Source organism: Pseudomyrmex gracilis, unplaced genomic scaffold, assembly GCF_002006095.1.
Source record: "Pseudomyrmex gracilis isolate BER0280 unplaced genomic scaffold, ASM200609v1 scaffold_153, whole genome shotgun sequence".
In the NCBI taxonomy this organism is placed as follows: Eukaryota; Metazoa; Arthropoda; class Insecta; order Hymenoptera; family Formicidae; genus Pseudomyrmex; species Pseudomyrmex gracilis.
Window position 1 is genome coordinate 289,934 of NW_018020737.1, and position 12,300 is coordinate 302,233.

The window sequence follows — 12,300 nt, forward strand, 5'->3', positions numbered from 1 at the left end:
TTTCTCGCCATATACTTGAATTAAAACAACAAATATTTCAGATAACAAACTGACTGCCAACTAAACGCATTTAATTGAGTTAATAATATTTTTTTTCTCAGTGTAATAAGATCTGCAAGTTCTCTTGCAGCACCAGTTAAAATGCTCTTACAATGATTTAATGACAACGCTTCAACAAATCGACCAATCGTATTGATCGTTGTTCGGTGAATAAAAAGAAGGACATTTATTATTTAAGTTTATTTGTAAAGAAATAGAGAAATAAAATCTCTTGTTACTTTATTAATGACAATCATTTTTAATAAATACAATAAATTAAGAGAAAGACAAACAGAACAGGAATCTCTGAGGCAGTGTTTTTTTATTATTAAAAATGTTGAAAGTTCATCGCTAATATTGAAAATCTATAATATTATATACAACGTGAAAAGTATTGAAAAACAATACAATATTTTTTTTTTTAAACTTTTATATTCAAGGTTAGAACCATTGAATTCTCCACCTTTCTAAAAAACGAGTTTCAGGTTTTTTACATTTGAATCGTGGTATTTTTAGCAATGATACATAGCACGATATGATATTGATACGTACGATATATATAAAATGATAAACAAATATAAAAATTAAAACTATTTAAAGAGCAACAAAAAATCTAAAATTGAAATAATCCTCAAAGCTATAGCCCATTGTTGTACGTGGTTTTAATAAAACGTGATTTATTAAAATTAAGAATTGAAAAATTGAATTGAGAATGTTTTTTCAATGGGTTTGAAGATTTTTTAATTCTAATTTTGATATCAATTTGAAATGTCATTTAAATCCTGTGAATTTGAAAAAAAAAAATTTATACATACATATTGTAATTATTGTATATTTGAACAATATTGTGCACTATATCAGTATTTGGCTTCTATATGATCTATATGTAATTTAATATAATTGAGTTGTGACTTAATATCTAGTTAGTATGATTGATACAGTTTTTGTACTACTACTATTTTTTCAACTATTATTTACTTTACAAAAAAACTACTGCTTATTTAACGAGATACTTAAGTAATGAGTTAATAGCTCTGGTATTAATGATTAATAGCTGTAATCTCATTTAAGCCTCTTGCACAATGGAAGAAATAGCGATAGCGATAGAAATAACACCAGTTTTAAAGAGTTTATATTTATAAATAACGGTAGGGGGGAACAGCGGAATCTAACATACAAAAATACACGTGTATCAATGCAGATCAGAAAACGGAATAAGCAATAGCGATAAATTTTTCGACGAGTTGGAATTCTGTGCCTAATGCTTATTGCTATCGCTATTCCCTCGCATTGTGCAAGAGACTTTAGTTTCAGGAAGAACTTCTCCTTCTTCTTTATTAAAAACGAAAAGTGGGGAATCTTTGCTATAAACGTTCTGACTGATACTTCGTTTTCATCAGTCGTATTTTAATCGTCAAATAGTATTATCTTATCAGCTGAAATGTTCAGTTTCGTTGCTCGCATCTGGTAAATCAATAGTGATTCTCTCTGTTAAGCATTGTTTTACACTAAAATTTAATTAAATTAAAAGTAAAAATAATAACGTTAAAAATATAAAATAATTTAAATTGTGTGCTAACAAAACTAACTATATTAGAAAATATAATAAATCTAGATGTAAATAATATTATGTGCTTGTTACATGAAGTTATTTGAATATGAGTCTCTTTTCTTTACAATCTGGTAAATCAATAGTGATTCTCTCTGTTAGGCATTCAATTTTACACTAAAATTTAATTAAATTAAAAGTAAAAATAATAACATTAAAAATATAAAATAATTTAAATTGTGTGCTAACAAAACTAACTATATTAGAAAATATAATAAATCTAGATGTAAATAATATTATGTGCTTGTTACATGAAGTTATTTGAATATGAGTCTCTTTTCTTTACAATCTGGTAAATCAATAGTGATTCTCTCTGTTAGGCATTCAATTTTACACTAAAATTTAATTAAATTAAAAGTAAAAATAATAACATTAAAAATATAAAATAATTTAAATTGTGTGCTAACAAAACCAACTATAGTGTAAAATATAATAAATCTAGATGTAAATAATATTATGTGTTTGTTACATGAAGTTATTTTAATATAATAAGTCTCTTTTTTTTTACAATTACAAGCTATGAGAGTAAGTTGTTTATAATACATTATGTCGGGTATTTTGGATAAGCGTTAGAATACTCTTACAGACGCAAATATTCGTAAATATAAGACAGATAAATGTTTTTTTCTATCTGGTCTTACAAGTTACAATTATTTCAGGTTTTTAATTCATTATAAATATTGTATAGAGCTCACGCTGATATCTCACGTTTCACCAATTGAACATCAGGATTGAAATTCTTGTATTGTGTCAAAGTAATATATTGACGAATGCATTTAAAATAATTCTATGTGCCGGCGTTCTTCATTTCACTTATCGAAAACTTTTATTTGTCTTTCCGATTTTAGAAAAAAGTGTTAACTTCTTTTTGAGAAATCTATTAAAAATAAAAACATCGATTACAAAATACGTAGAGAGAGAATAATACACTTCTACATCACAACATATATCTTACACATAACATGTGTTGACGGTTTATCTTAATTTTAAAAATTATTTTTTATTACGCAAAACAATAATCAATTAATATTTGTATAAACTTTATTAATATTAATTGATTATTAATATTATTAATATTAATTATTTTTTATTAATATTAATTACGGATTAATATTAATTGATTATTAATATTATTAATATTAATTATTTTTTATTAATATTAATTACGGATTAATATTAATTGATTATTATGTTATTAAAATAAATTTTATTTTATTTTTGTAAGACACATCCGACTGTAACAGCAATCATTCTGTCTAAAGAAGTGTTGTCTCAGAAAAATAAGTTTACTGACTTATTAATATTAATAATATGTTGTACGTATATGTGTATGTGTGGTATTATTGACAATTGATCTTTCATTTTAGGTTGGCTGTCGTATTGTTCGGCATGGCCTCTGCAACGTTACGTGAGTAACTTGATAATTGACAAAAAAAACTTACTTGATTATATCACCGCACGCAAGTGTTTACATATATAATATAAACAGTAAAACCTGCTTGAAATATTATGAGAATATAAATGACGTAAATAATTAAAAAAGTCAATCTCAAGTTGTTAAGATATCCAAATACCCATAAAAATAGTTTATGTACAACTTTTTTTAACCAAATGTTTAATAGATCGACATAATTTATTTGATGAAAATTTTAAATGTAAATAAACGCTAAAATGTGAAGATCACACGCGCGCGCGATCATGAATATGGACAAAACGTCGTGACATTTACCTTTCGCGTGTACATATAAAATACCTCATTACAAGATTTTTTACGTTTAATCTTATAGTGTTCTCGCTTTTTTGTCACAGCATCGTATATAAAAGTATGCAGTCGAAAGGATCCCGATATAAACAATTGTATAGTCAATTCAGTTGATCAGCTTCGCAAAAAATTGGCTACGGGATTGAAAGAATTAAACGTTCCCGCGATAGAACCGCTTTACTTACCCCATGTATATCTTACTAGAGGTTCTGGATCGCGTAGCAATAAGTTTGACGTCAATATCACGGATCTACAAGTGAGTTATTTACTAATATCTACAGCAATAAAATGTAACAAAAAATAGTGAAATTTAATAAAAAAAAACTTTTTTTTTTTCAATAGGTATTTCATATTCCTGAATTCCAAGTTATTTGGTTCAAAGCCGATCCGGAGAAATTGAAGTTCGAGTTTCAATTGTTGTTCCCGAAACTTGATTTTCAAGGAAAATATAAGATAAACGCATCATTTCTTCTACTCAAGCTAATCGGAGAAGGAAATTTGAACGGAACTTTCAGTAAGTCTCTCGCATTTTCTTGATAAATTTCGTGCGTTTCTTAAAATGTTACAAAATGAAATAGCAAATTATTTTTTCAGAAATACGCGCGTGTGTGTGTGTGTGTGTGTGTGTGTGACAAATAATGTAATTAATTAATTTTTCAAAAAAGAAACACAAGCGAACTTGTGAAAAACAAATGCTTTCGCATTTTTACATGTGTAATATTTAACATCCGTTTAATGTTTGTCATTTATGTTGCAGATGATTACAAAGCATCATTTATTCTCAAAGGTCAGAAAGTTGTTCAAAATAACATAACCTACGCGCACTTTACAAAATTTAAAATAAATATAATCAGTGCAAACAAAACTCGCATATTTTTTGACAATTTATTCAATGGCAATGCAGTTCTTGGTAAGTTTCAATATTTTGCTTTACACGAAAATGTTACGAAAGAAATTTTATCGATTAGTATAATCCTTGTGATTTTTGATTGTAACAACTTTATTTTCACATTAGGAGCGGCAAGCAATGATCTTCTAAACAATAATAGCGATTTATTTCTGCAAGAATTAAACCCAGCACTAGAGACCGAGGTGACAAAAATTTTCTCGGATATCGCCAGTAAAATCTCATCCTCTTTTACTTATGACGAATTATTTCCAGATATTTAATTATTGAGTTTTGAATTAATCTTCAAAAGTATATTTATATATCTTAATCTATATTTATACACATCTCTGTATTTGTCTTTTATATCTTAATTTTCTTCTTGTTTTCAATTCGCAAATAAATTTCAGCTATTTTGTTCGAATATAATACTGTTTACCTTTAATTAATATTATTGTCGTGTTACATTTACGATAATACGATTCAGTCGTGCTACATACAAATGAGAAACGACATTGTAAAAACTTTAACGTTTTACGACGCGATATACATATATTTATTGCACCAACTAAACAAAATAATTGTATTTTCACAAAGTCTCTTACGTAATACATAATTTTTTAGGCGTGTTTTTTTTTAATTTTATAGAAAAATAAAATTAATATTTCATGATATACACATGAAATGCAAATTAAATACATATCTTAAACGATTTTGCAAATTGAATTCAATTTGAATTTCTATGTATTAATTTTCTGTGTATTGTACATATTTATTAAAAAAAATATATTTTGCACATATATTTAGCGTTTTTTCTATTAATTTCTCTTAATTCTCGGCTAGTTGTACAATCTTATATTTGTTTACACTTCTAAAAATATTAATAAAAATTATATAACGCCAATAATATAAATTATACAATTTTTTTATTGCACGTATTAAAATTACCTAAAACAACAAAATACGCATAAAATATGAACAACGATTTGTCAAATACAATAAACAAGAATGAACAGTACTTAATTTGCAGTCTATATAACTTGTAAGTAGAAAAACATATAGGTAAAAAATCATGTATATATACATATAGATATATATATATGTACTATATATAAATGTATACAGGATATCTGGTTAACACTTGTCGTAGACAGATAGGGCGAGTTGTTTTGACTAAGTCGAAAGATCTTTTATTATTTTGCAGGTTTTGTCAAATTTAATGAGTTACTGATTTATCAAAGTTCGCAAAACAAGCGTATGTGTGTGTGTGCGTGTCCGCCACGAAGAAACAACCCGTTTCGCACGCTCACAGTTGGCGACGGCGACTAAAATAATACTCTATAAACAGCAATTAACAATAATTTAAACAATTATTAATAATAATTTTGATTTTTTAAAAACGCGGAAGCATTTTGTCGATTAAAGTTATTATTAATTATTTATTTTTGATTAAAAATCAAATTTCTTTCACTATATCGCAACGTGTCTAGTATCGAAACGCTGTATCTTAACGGCAAACACGCGCTCATTGACGAATCTTTATAAATATTAATAACTCATTGATTGTTACAAAACCTGCGAAGTAAAAAACTTTTCGACTTAGCATAACCCGTTCTATATCTACTCTCGAGATATGATTATTATATCGTAACCGGACACCCTGTATAGGTGCATGTAAAAATTGTTGTTGTTGTCGTTGTTTCCCCAAAGATATTTTACGTAATGAAAATTTCTGTATTGGAAATGAATAAATATTTCATTTGTTACCCAAAGTCGAAAAATCAATACAAGCGACACGTTCTTCTCGAATAGCACACGCGTGCGAATTGATAATTAAGTAAAACATCTTCTTTGGAAATATATAAAAAAAAACAACAATCCTATATGCTTCACCGACTAGCAGGTGAAAAAATATAATATCACGATTAAAAAAAAATGTACGAACGCTACATTTACTAACATCTACTTGTTCTCGCTTGAACGAAGCTCGCTTGAAACTTCGACGTACTCTATTCACCTAGGAAATGAGTTCCTGTTTGGTGAGAACACCGAGAGCTCTGGCGGCCAGAGCTTTGCTCACAGTTGCGGCCGTGTCCTCGATAATCGGTCTGGCTATGTCCAGGACTAGACGAGGATTCGAATTGAAGAATGTTGCAGCAGCTTCGGCTGAAATTAACACAGAGTGAGCGTGCAATAATTTTTTTTTCTTTTAATGAAGTTACGATTTTGTAATTATAAACGTACGATAATAATTTTCTTTTATAAATAAACACAATTCTCAATTGTTACCGGCTAACGTGTGAGTAGGGGGCGCCTTAAGTTTAATATTTCCGTCGCCGACGCGGATATTGGTGTCCAATGTGTCAATCTCGAGCCTCTGCACGCCATTTTTGTCGGTTACTTCTTTGGCATGAGCGTTTACTTGGGCTTCGGTGTCGGCTGGCGTAAAGAGTTAACAATTTATGAGAAACTTACAGACACATGAAAAAAAACTTGGCGCGATGCGCTACCTCTTGATAAACTTAAATTAATGTGAAGAAAAGAGGCTTGACCTCAGGCTCTCATTTAAAATTCAAATGATACAATAAACGGCTATAAAGAGACAGAGCAGGATGTTATGCTTGAAAAAATTAGACTCATGTCATTTTTTGAAACGTTTCGACTATATTTTTAGTCCTTTTCAATCAAATCTATTTAACAAAAAATATGACATTTATAAACATGTTATCATCAAAAATAACATTGATTAAACAATTGTACATACCAAATAAGTCCAAATAATATATTACATTGAAAAATTAATTATAAATGTAGTTCACAGTCTATAAATAAGGATGTCGAGTATCTAGTACAGACATTCCTGTACAATAATCAAAACGATACTAAGTCAAAGAACAGATTAAATTAATGTTTAATATCTGTATTTTTATACTATCCAAGCAAAATAGCAGTCATTAGATTGTTCTCCGCGCGATTCTTCAAATATTTTAATTAATATTATTTGATATAAAATAAACTTTGATATATCCCGAGTCGAAATTTAGCGTCTACATTGAACTTTAATTTCTCTTTTTTTATGTAGGAGTAAGAGAAAAAGTAGATCCTACTTTGACGCTGCTGTACGTCCGAAATTTCCTTTTTTCCTGCTAAAGTTTTAAAGTAGGGTTCAATTCTCAGATCAGACTGCGCATTGCAGGCTCTGATAGGCTCAAAGTAGGAGTAAGAAAAAAAGTAGACGCTGCTATACGTCCGAAATTTCTTTTTTTCAAAAATTGAAGTTCAATGTAGACGCTAAATTTCGACTCGGGATTGCATATATATATTTTCTTACAAACGGCTAAATACAAATTTGAATACACACAAGAGAAACTCACTAAAATTCCCTTTGAAACTGCCGAGTCCGCTCAGAGGCAGCAACAGCAGTCTTCCCTGAACGTCGTACTCGCCGTTCACGTGGATGTGCGGCATCGTAACCTTGATGGAAACGGTAAGATCGTTTGGATTCGCTTTTAGTTCGCGCACCACGTAATTCGTGCCGCCGTAAACGCGAATCTGACTCATGTTGGCCTTAAGTTTCAACGACTCCAAATTCCTGTCCACGGTCAGCGACGGCAGATAAAGCGGATCCAACGCCGGCAATTTCAAAGACGGCACCCCCTTGGTGAGATATGGCGTGAGCGCTTGAAGCTGTTTCAGCACGCATTTGTCGTACTCCGACGAGCTGAGCGTTCGTGAACATGATGTCACTCCGGGAGCTGTGTGAATATCGTTTGCATTCGATTAAATTATTAATTTTATCGACATTAAAATTTTAGGCGGAGCGTTAAACTCGCCAAACACGGAAAACATGTGGAAAAATCTATCTTTTAATCAATAAACAAATAATAAATTTATCTTAATTTGTGAAACTTTTTTAAAAAAAAGTGGAAAAAATCCAAAGGATAAAAAGAGAAAGGAACTTTGCGTGGTTCTCAAATAGAAAATCATAGACGAGGCTAATAAAAGCCAACGCAATCGTTGATTAAGTTGCAAGCGCACATTACGTATCTTTGAAATGCGCCTAATGTCATCAGCTTGTAAAAAAAAAAAAAAGAAAAAAAAATACGCATCTGTTAAAGAGACGACGAGCGAAGAAGGCAATTGCACCTTCGCGTTACGAAGTCGGTTGAGCGAGCGCGATAATGACAAGAACTCGACGAAGAGAGCGGCTTTTTTTCTGACCGATCGATCGGCCATGCCTAAAATCGAAAGTGCTACGGTAGTAGAAAGTGAAATTGCGAAGGCGACTGGCGAATATGTCTTTTTTTTTTTTTTTTTTTTTTTTTATCGACGTTTGGAACACAGGAAATTCGCGTGTACACTTCTCTTTGAAAAATCTTGAAAAGAAATGCAAGTAACAATTGGAAAAGAGAAAAAATCGAAATAGGTTAATTAAATCGATTGGATAAAATAAATTTTTTTGATAAAATTATGAATCGGTTTCTCTTTTCCAATATTATAAGTAGCGAAATAATAACAAAGCAATTTGTAAGTTTGTTTCAGCATCGCCGATATAACGCGATGTAATGTCAGACCGTTCTTGCCATGGTAATAACAATCTGAAACGGGGCGCGCGTTGGTAAACGTAAAATACCTATAATGTGTTTTCGAGTTTCTCCTCGTTCGAAACGGGAACAATAAAATAAAATAAGATCTCGTCTTGTCTATCACACACAAGTAGAAGCGGCGACACGAAGACTGTTATATGGGTAAAAGTGTGGGATTAAATTGCAGATTACATTGTCTCTATAGTACGTGTGGAAGTAATGACCCCTCTCTTCTCTATCTTTCCGAGCGGCAAACATACCCATCCGATTTTCCTTTGATAGTGTCGCAACGGCTTCCTGGTTTTCTCTATTCGTTTCTCAATGACGATAGGGAGGTGCCCCGTCTCATTAAATCTTTGTACGCGTGCTTAACATATAACTGCGGAAATTGCGAAAACAAATGGAAACGTTCAACAAGCGATACGACGATTCCAAAAATCGAATCTGATTAAACCACAAAATCGAGACTTTTTAAAAATAAAATGTTCTTTATTAATTCCCGAGAAAAAAATAAAAAAAAGAAGGAGAATCGTTTTTAGTCTCAAACTAAATTTTTTTCAGGAAACATGAAATTAGAAACGTGTTCTACTTAGAAACGTAAGATTCTCCGATAAGATTCTTTTTCTTGGTTTAATATGTGTCTCAAAAATAAATTTTTATATAATAAAAGACATCGTATATATAAAAAAAACTTAAAAATAATAAGTTTAAAATTATTTAAAAGATTTTTTTTCTAATCATTACACTTTAGCTTGCGGTCTTCGCACATTGAGATATTGATGAAACTGATTATAAACATTGTAACGATAGATCGTAGATATTGAATCGTCATCTCAATTAGCTGGGTATAATTAATGTACCATTGTATTGCTGTAAAATTGCCGTAAGAACCAGAGAACGTTTCTAAGTAGAACACGTTTCTAATTTCGTGCATAAATATTATGAAAAAACTATAGTTTAAGACTCGTTTATTATTGAGAAATACGATTATTTAAAATTTAATTTGCAAGTAATTCTTTTAAAAAAAAACCACTGATTACACGTCATTGAAGAAATTTTTTTTATTTTATAATGTCAGAGACATCCCGAGTCAAAATTTAGCGTCTACATTGAACCTCAATTCCTTTTTTTTAATGTAGGAGTAAGAGAGAAAGTAGATCCTACTTTGACGCTGCTATACGTCCGAAATTTCTTTTTTTTCTGCTAAAGTTTTAAAGTAGGATTCAATTCTCAGACCAGGCTGCGTATTGCAGGCTCTGATAGGCTCAAAATAGGCTCTGATAGACTCAAAGTAGGAGTAAGAAAAAAAGTAGATGCTACTTTGACGCTGCTATACGTCCGAAATTTCCTTTTTTCAAAAATTGAGGTTCAATGTAGACGCTAAATTTCGACTCGGGATAAGTACTCTTTCACAATATGACTATTCCCGAGTGGAAATTTAGCGTCTACATCGAACCTCATTTTTCGAAAAAAAGAAATTTCGGACGTATAGCAGCGTCAAAGTAGCATCTACTTTTTTTCCTACTCCTACTTTGAGCCTATCAGAGCCTATTTTGAGCCTATCAGAGCCTGGAATGCGCAGTCTGATCTGAGAATTGAACCCTACTTTAAAACTTTGGCAGGAAAAAAGGAAATTTCGGACGTATAGCAGCGTCAAAGTGGGATCTACTTTCTCTCTTACTCCTACATAAGAAAAAGAGGAATTGAGGTTCAATGTAGACGCTAAATTTCGACTCGGTTTAATTTATTCAAAAACGTATGTTTGTACAATGTCGATACATGAATAATACAAAATGATTTTTATTCTAAATATCTTTTTATTCTTAATTATGTCTCGTCCGAATTTGTGGATCGGCAACAAACACATTATATTTTTCACTATGCAAAAATACACATTTCTGAATAAAGTTAAACAACCGAGAGAAAAAACGTTATTCGCGCAAAACTAAATATATTTTATATTAAATAACATAAAAAATATAATATATTTTATATTATTAATTAGTCAATTGTAAAGCGTTCAACGAGTTTAAGAGAAAAATTCTATTGTTTCAAGAATTATTGTTTTACGCGCGCTTATATAAAGCGCAATATGATTTCTAAAAAGAAATGAGGACACACGATACTCACGCAGCTCCGACAGGGCTGTTCTGGTCAGCGCGGCGAGCAGTGCGACTCCGATCAGCATCATCTTCCCAACAAGTTTCGTTCGCGTGGAAATTCGCGTTTGGGATTCGATTTTGCCGGGTTTTATCCGCACACGGATGATACGCGCGATCGCAATTAACGACGGCGATATCGAAAATGCGTACGATGGCCCCGCGGCACGGGTATATATATAAAGTAAATGCACTTTCTCCGCGCGCTTGATACCAACCCCACCTGGTCGTCGTCCGTCGCCAGCGATGGTGAATTTATCACGCTAGAATGCCTCCTTTTAACTCAGTCAGGGCCGTAGCCGAGCTACGCATGTATACACACATACATATGTATAATGGCGATCTGCATAGTATTTGACATGGAATTACGGGAAACTACAACGAAGAATTGCGTTCTTCGCTGATGATGAGGACGGATGCGGTGATTTTTCGCCGCGACGACGAGACCATCCAAAGATGAGGACGAGACGTGGTCGCGTGGCTGATTACAATGCGCCGTGGTTTCAGGACGGAATCGCGCCGACTTTCGAAATCGAGTCTGCTGCTGCATATTATTTTTCTCGGCGAGCAAGCGATTAACGACGTTCGTTTGAAAGGAAGCTGCGTGAAATGATGTAGGTATAATTTTAGAGACGACGAAACAAAAACCATTAGCGCTTGGACGACCGAAATTAGCGATCGTTCTGGCTCTTTTACATCGCCGGGGTAATGCCGTTCTTCTTCTCGAGAAATAACCGTCGACTTTTTACACTCGACACCTCGAACGATCGGCACGAGCAGAGTTTATGTGTCCGTTTGTTTAATATTTGAAATATGTGATTATTAATTAATAATTATTTTAGATTGCTTTGTTATCACATTGTCGCGTGAAAAAAATAACTATCAGTCGTTCGCAGACGTCATTCTTATAATATATTCGCGCTAAAAGTCCTGAATAATTAATTACCTTGGTGATAAATTCAAAAACGCTCGTTATGCAAAACAAGAAAAAAGATCAAAAACGAGCCGAAATTAATTTCGAAACGTTTTTGGACTTTATCCTTTTTGTAATTATCTCAGATTTTGAAATGTGACGCGCGTGTGAAATACTGTTAAATGATTTTCATCTCGTATTGTCATATCGATAAATAATTACCAATTATTCGGAAATTATTTTTGATTATTAATAATATTCAAATAAAATTATTATATCGTTTTACAATTAAATCCTGTTTCATAAATAAAATTAAATTTATTAATTTATTTTATATTCTAATTTA

At 31.5% G+C, this 12,300-nt stretch overlaps 2 protein-coding genes across 3 annotated transcripts; one reads left to right on the top strand and one right to left on the bottom strand.

Annotated features, from left to right (window-relative positions):
* The first annotated feature begins 1,411 nt into the window (after positions 1-1,411).
* On the top strand, positions 1,412-4,912 carry LOC109857251. 2 transcript variants are annotated; one of them, XM_020433398.1, is made up of 6 exons: positions 1,412-1,506; positions 3,016-3,056; positions 3,458-3,666; positions 3,753-3,924; positions 4,168-4,320; positions 4,426-4,912. In XM_020433398.1, the coding sequence occupies exons 1-6, from the start codon at positions 1,481-1,483 to the stop codon at positions 4,578-4,580; spliced, it is 756 nt and encodes a 251-aa protein (XP_020288987.1). In that variant the 5' UTR covers positions 1,412-1,480; the 3' UTR covers positions 4,581-4,912. The 2 variants fall into 2 exon arrangements, with proteins under 2 accessions (XP_020288987.1, XP_020288986.1); XM_020433397.1 differs by having other exon boundaries at positions 4,168-4,912.
* Positions 4,913-5,205: 293 nt separating this feature from the next.
* On the bottom strand, positions 5,206-11,202 carry LOC109857255 (circadian clock-controlled protein-like). Its single transcript, XM_020433406.1, has 4 exons — positions 11,013-11,202; positions 7,671-8,051; positions 6,586-6,735; positions 5,206-6,462 (listed from the first exon to the last, which is right to left on the bottom strand). The coding sequence occupies exons 1-4, from the start codon at positions 11,071-11,073 to the stop codon at positions 6,314-6,316; spliced, it is 741 nt and encodes a 246-aa protein (XP_020288995.1). The 5' UTR covers positions 11,074-11,202; the 3' UTR covers positions 5,206-6,313.
* Between the last annotated feature and the right edge of the window lie 1,098 nt (positions 11,203-12,300).

Excerpts from the sequence above, each read along its gene's own strand:
- LOC109857251 (XM_020433397.1), top strand. The coding sequence starts at position 1,481 with ATGTTCAGTTTCGTTGCTCGCATCTG. Across the intron at positions 3,667-3,752 it reads TCAATATCACGGATCTACAA|GTATTTCATATTCCTGAATT; the intron begins GTGAGTTATTTA and ends TTTTTTCAATAG. Across the intron at positions 3,925-4,167 it reads AAATTTGAACGGAACTTTCA|ATGATTACAAAGCATCATTT; the intron begins GTAAGTCTCTCG and ends TTTATGTTGCAG.
- LOC109857255 (XM_020433406.1), bottom strand. The coding sequence starts at position 11,073 with ATGATGCTGATCGGAGTCGCACTGCTCGCCGCGCTGACCAGAACAGCC. Across the intron at positions 8,052-11,012 it reads AACAGCCCTGTCGGAGCTGC|CTCCCGGAGTGACATCATGT; the intron begins GTGAGTATCGTG and ends ATATTCACACAG. Across the intron at positions 6,463-6,585 it reads CCCTACTCACACGTTAGCCG|CCGAAGCTGCTGCAACATTC; the intron begins GTAACAATTGAG and ends TGTTAATTTCAG.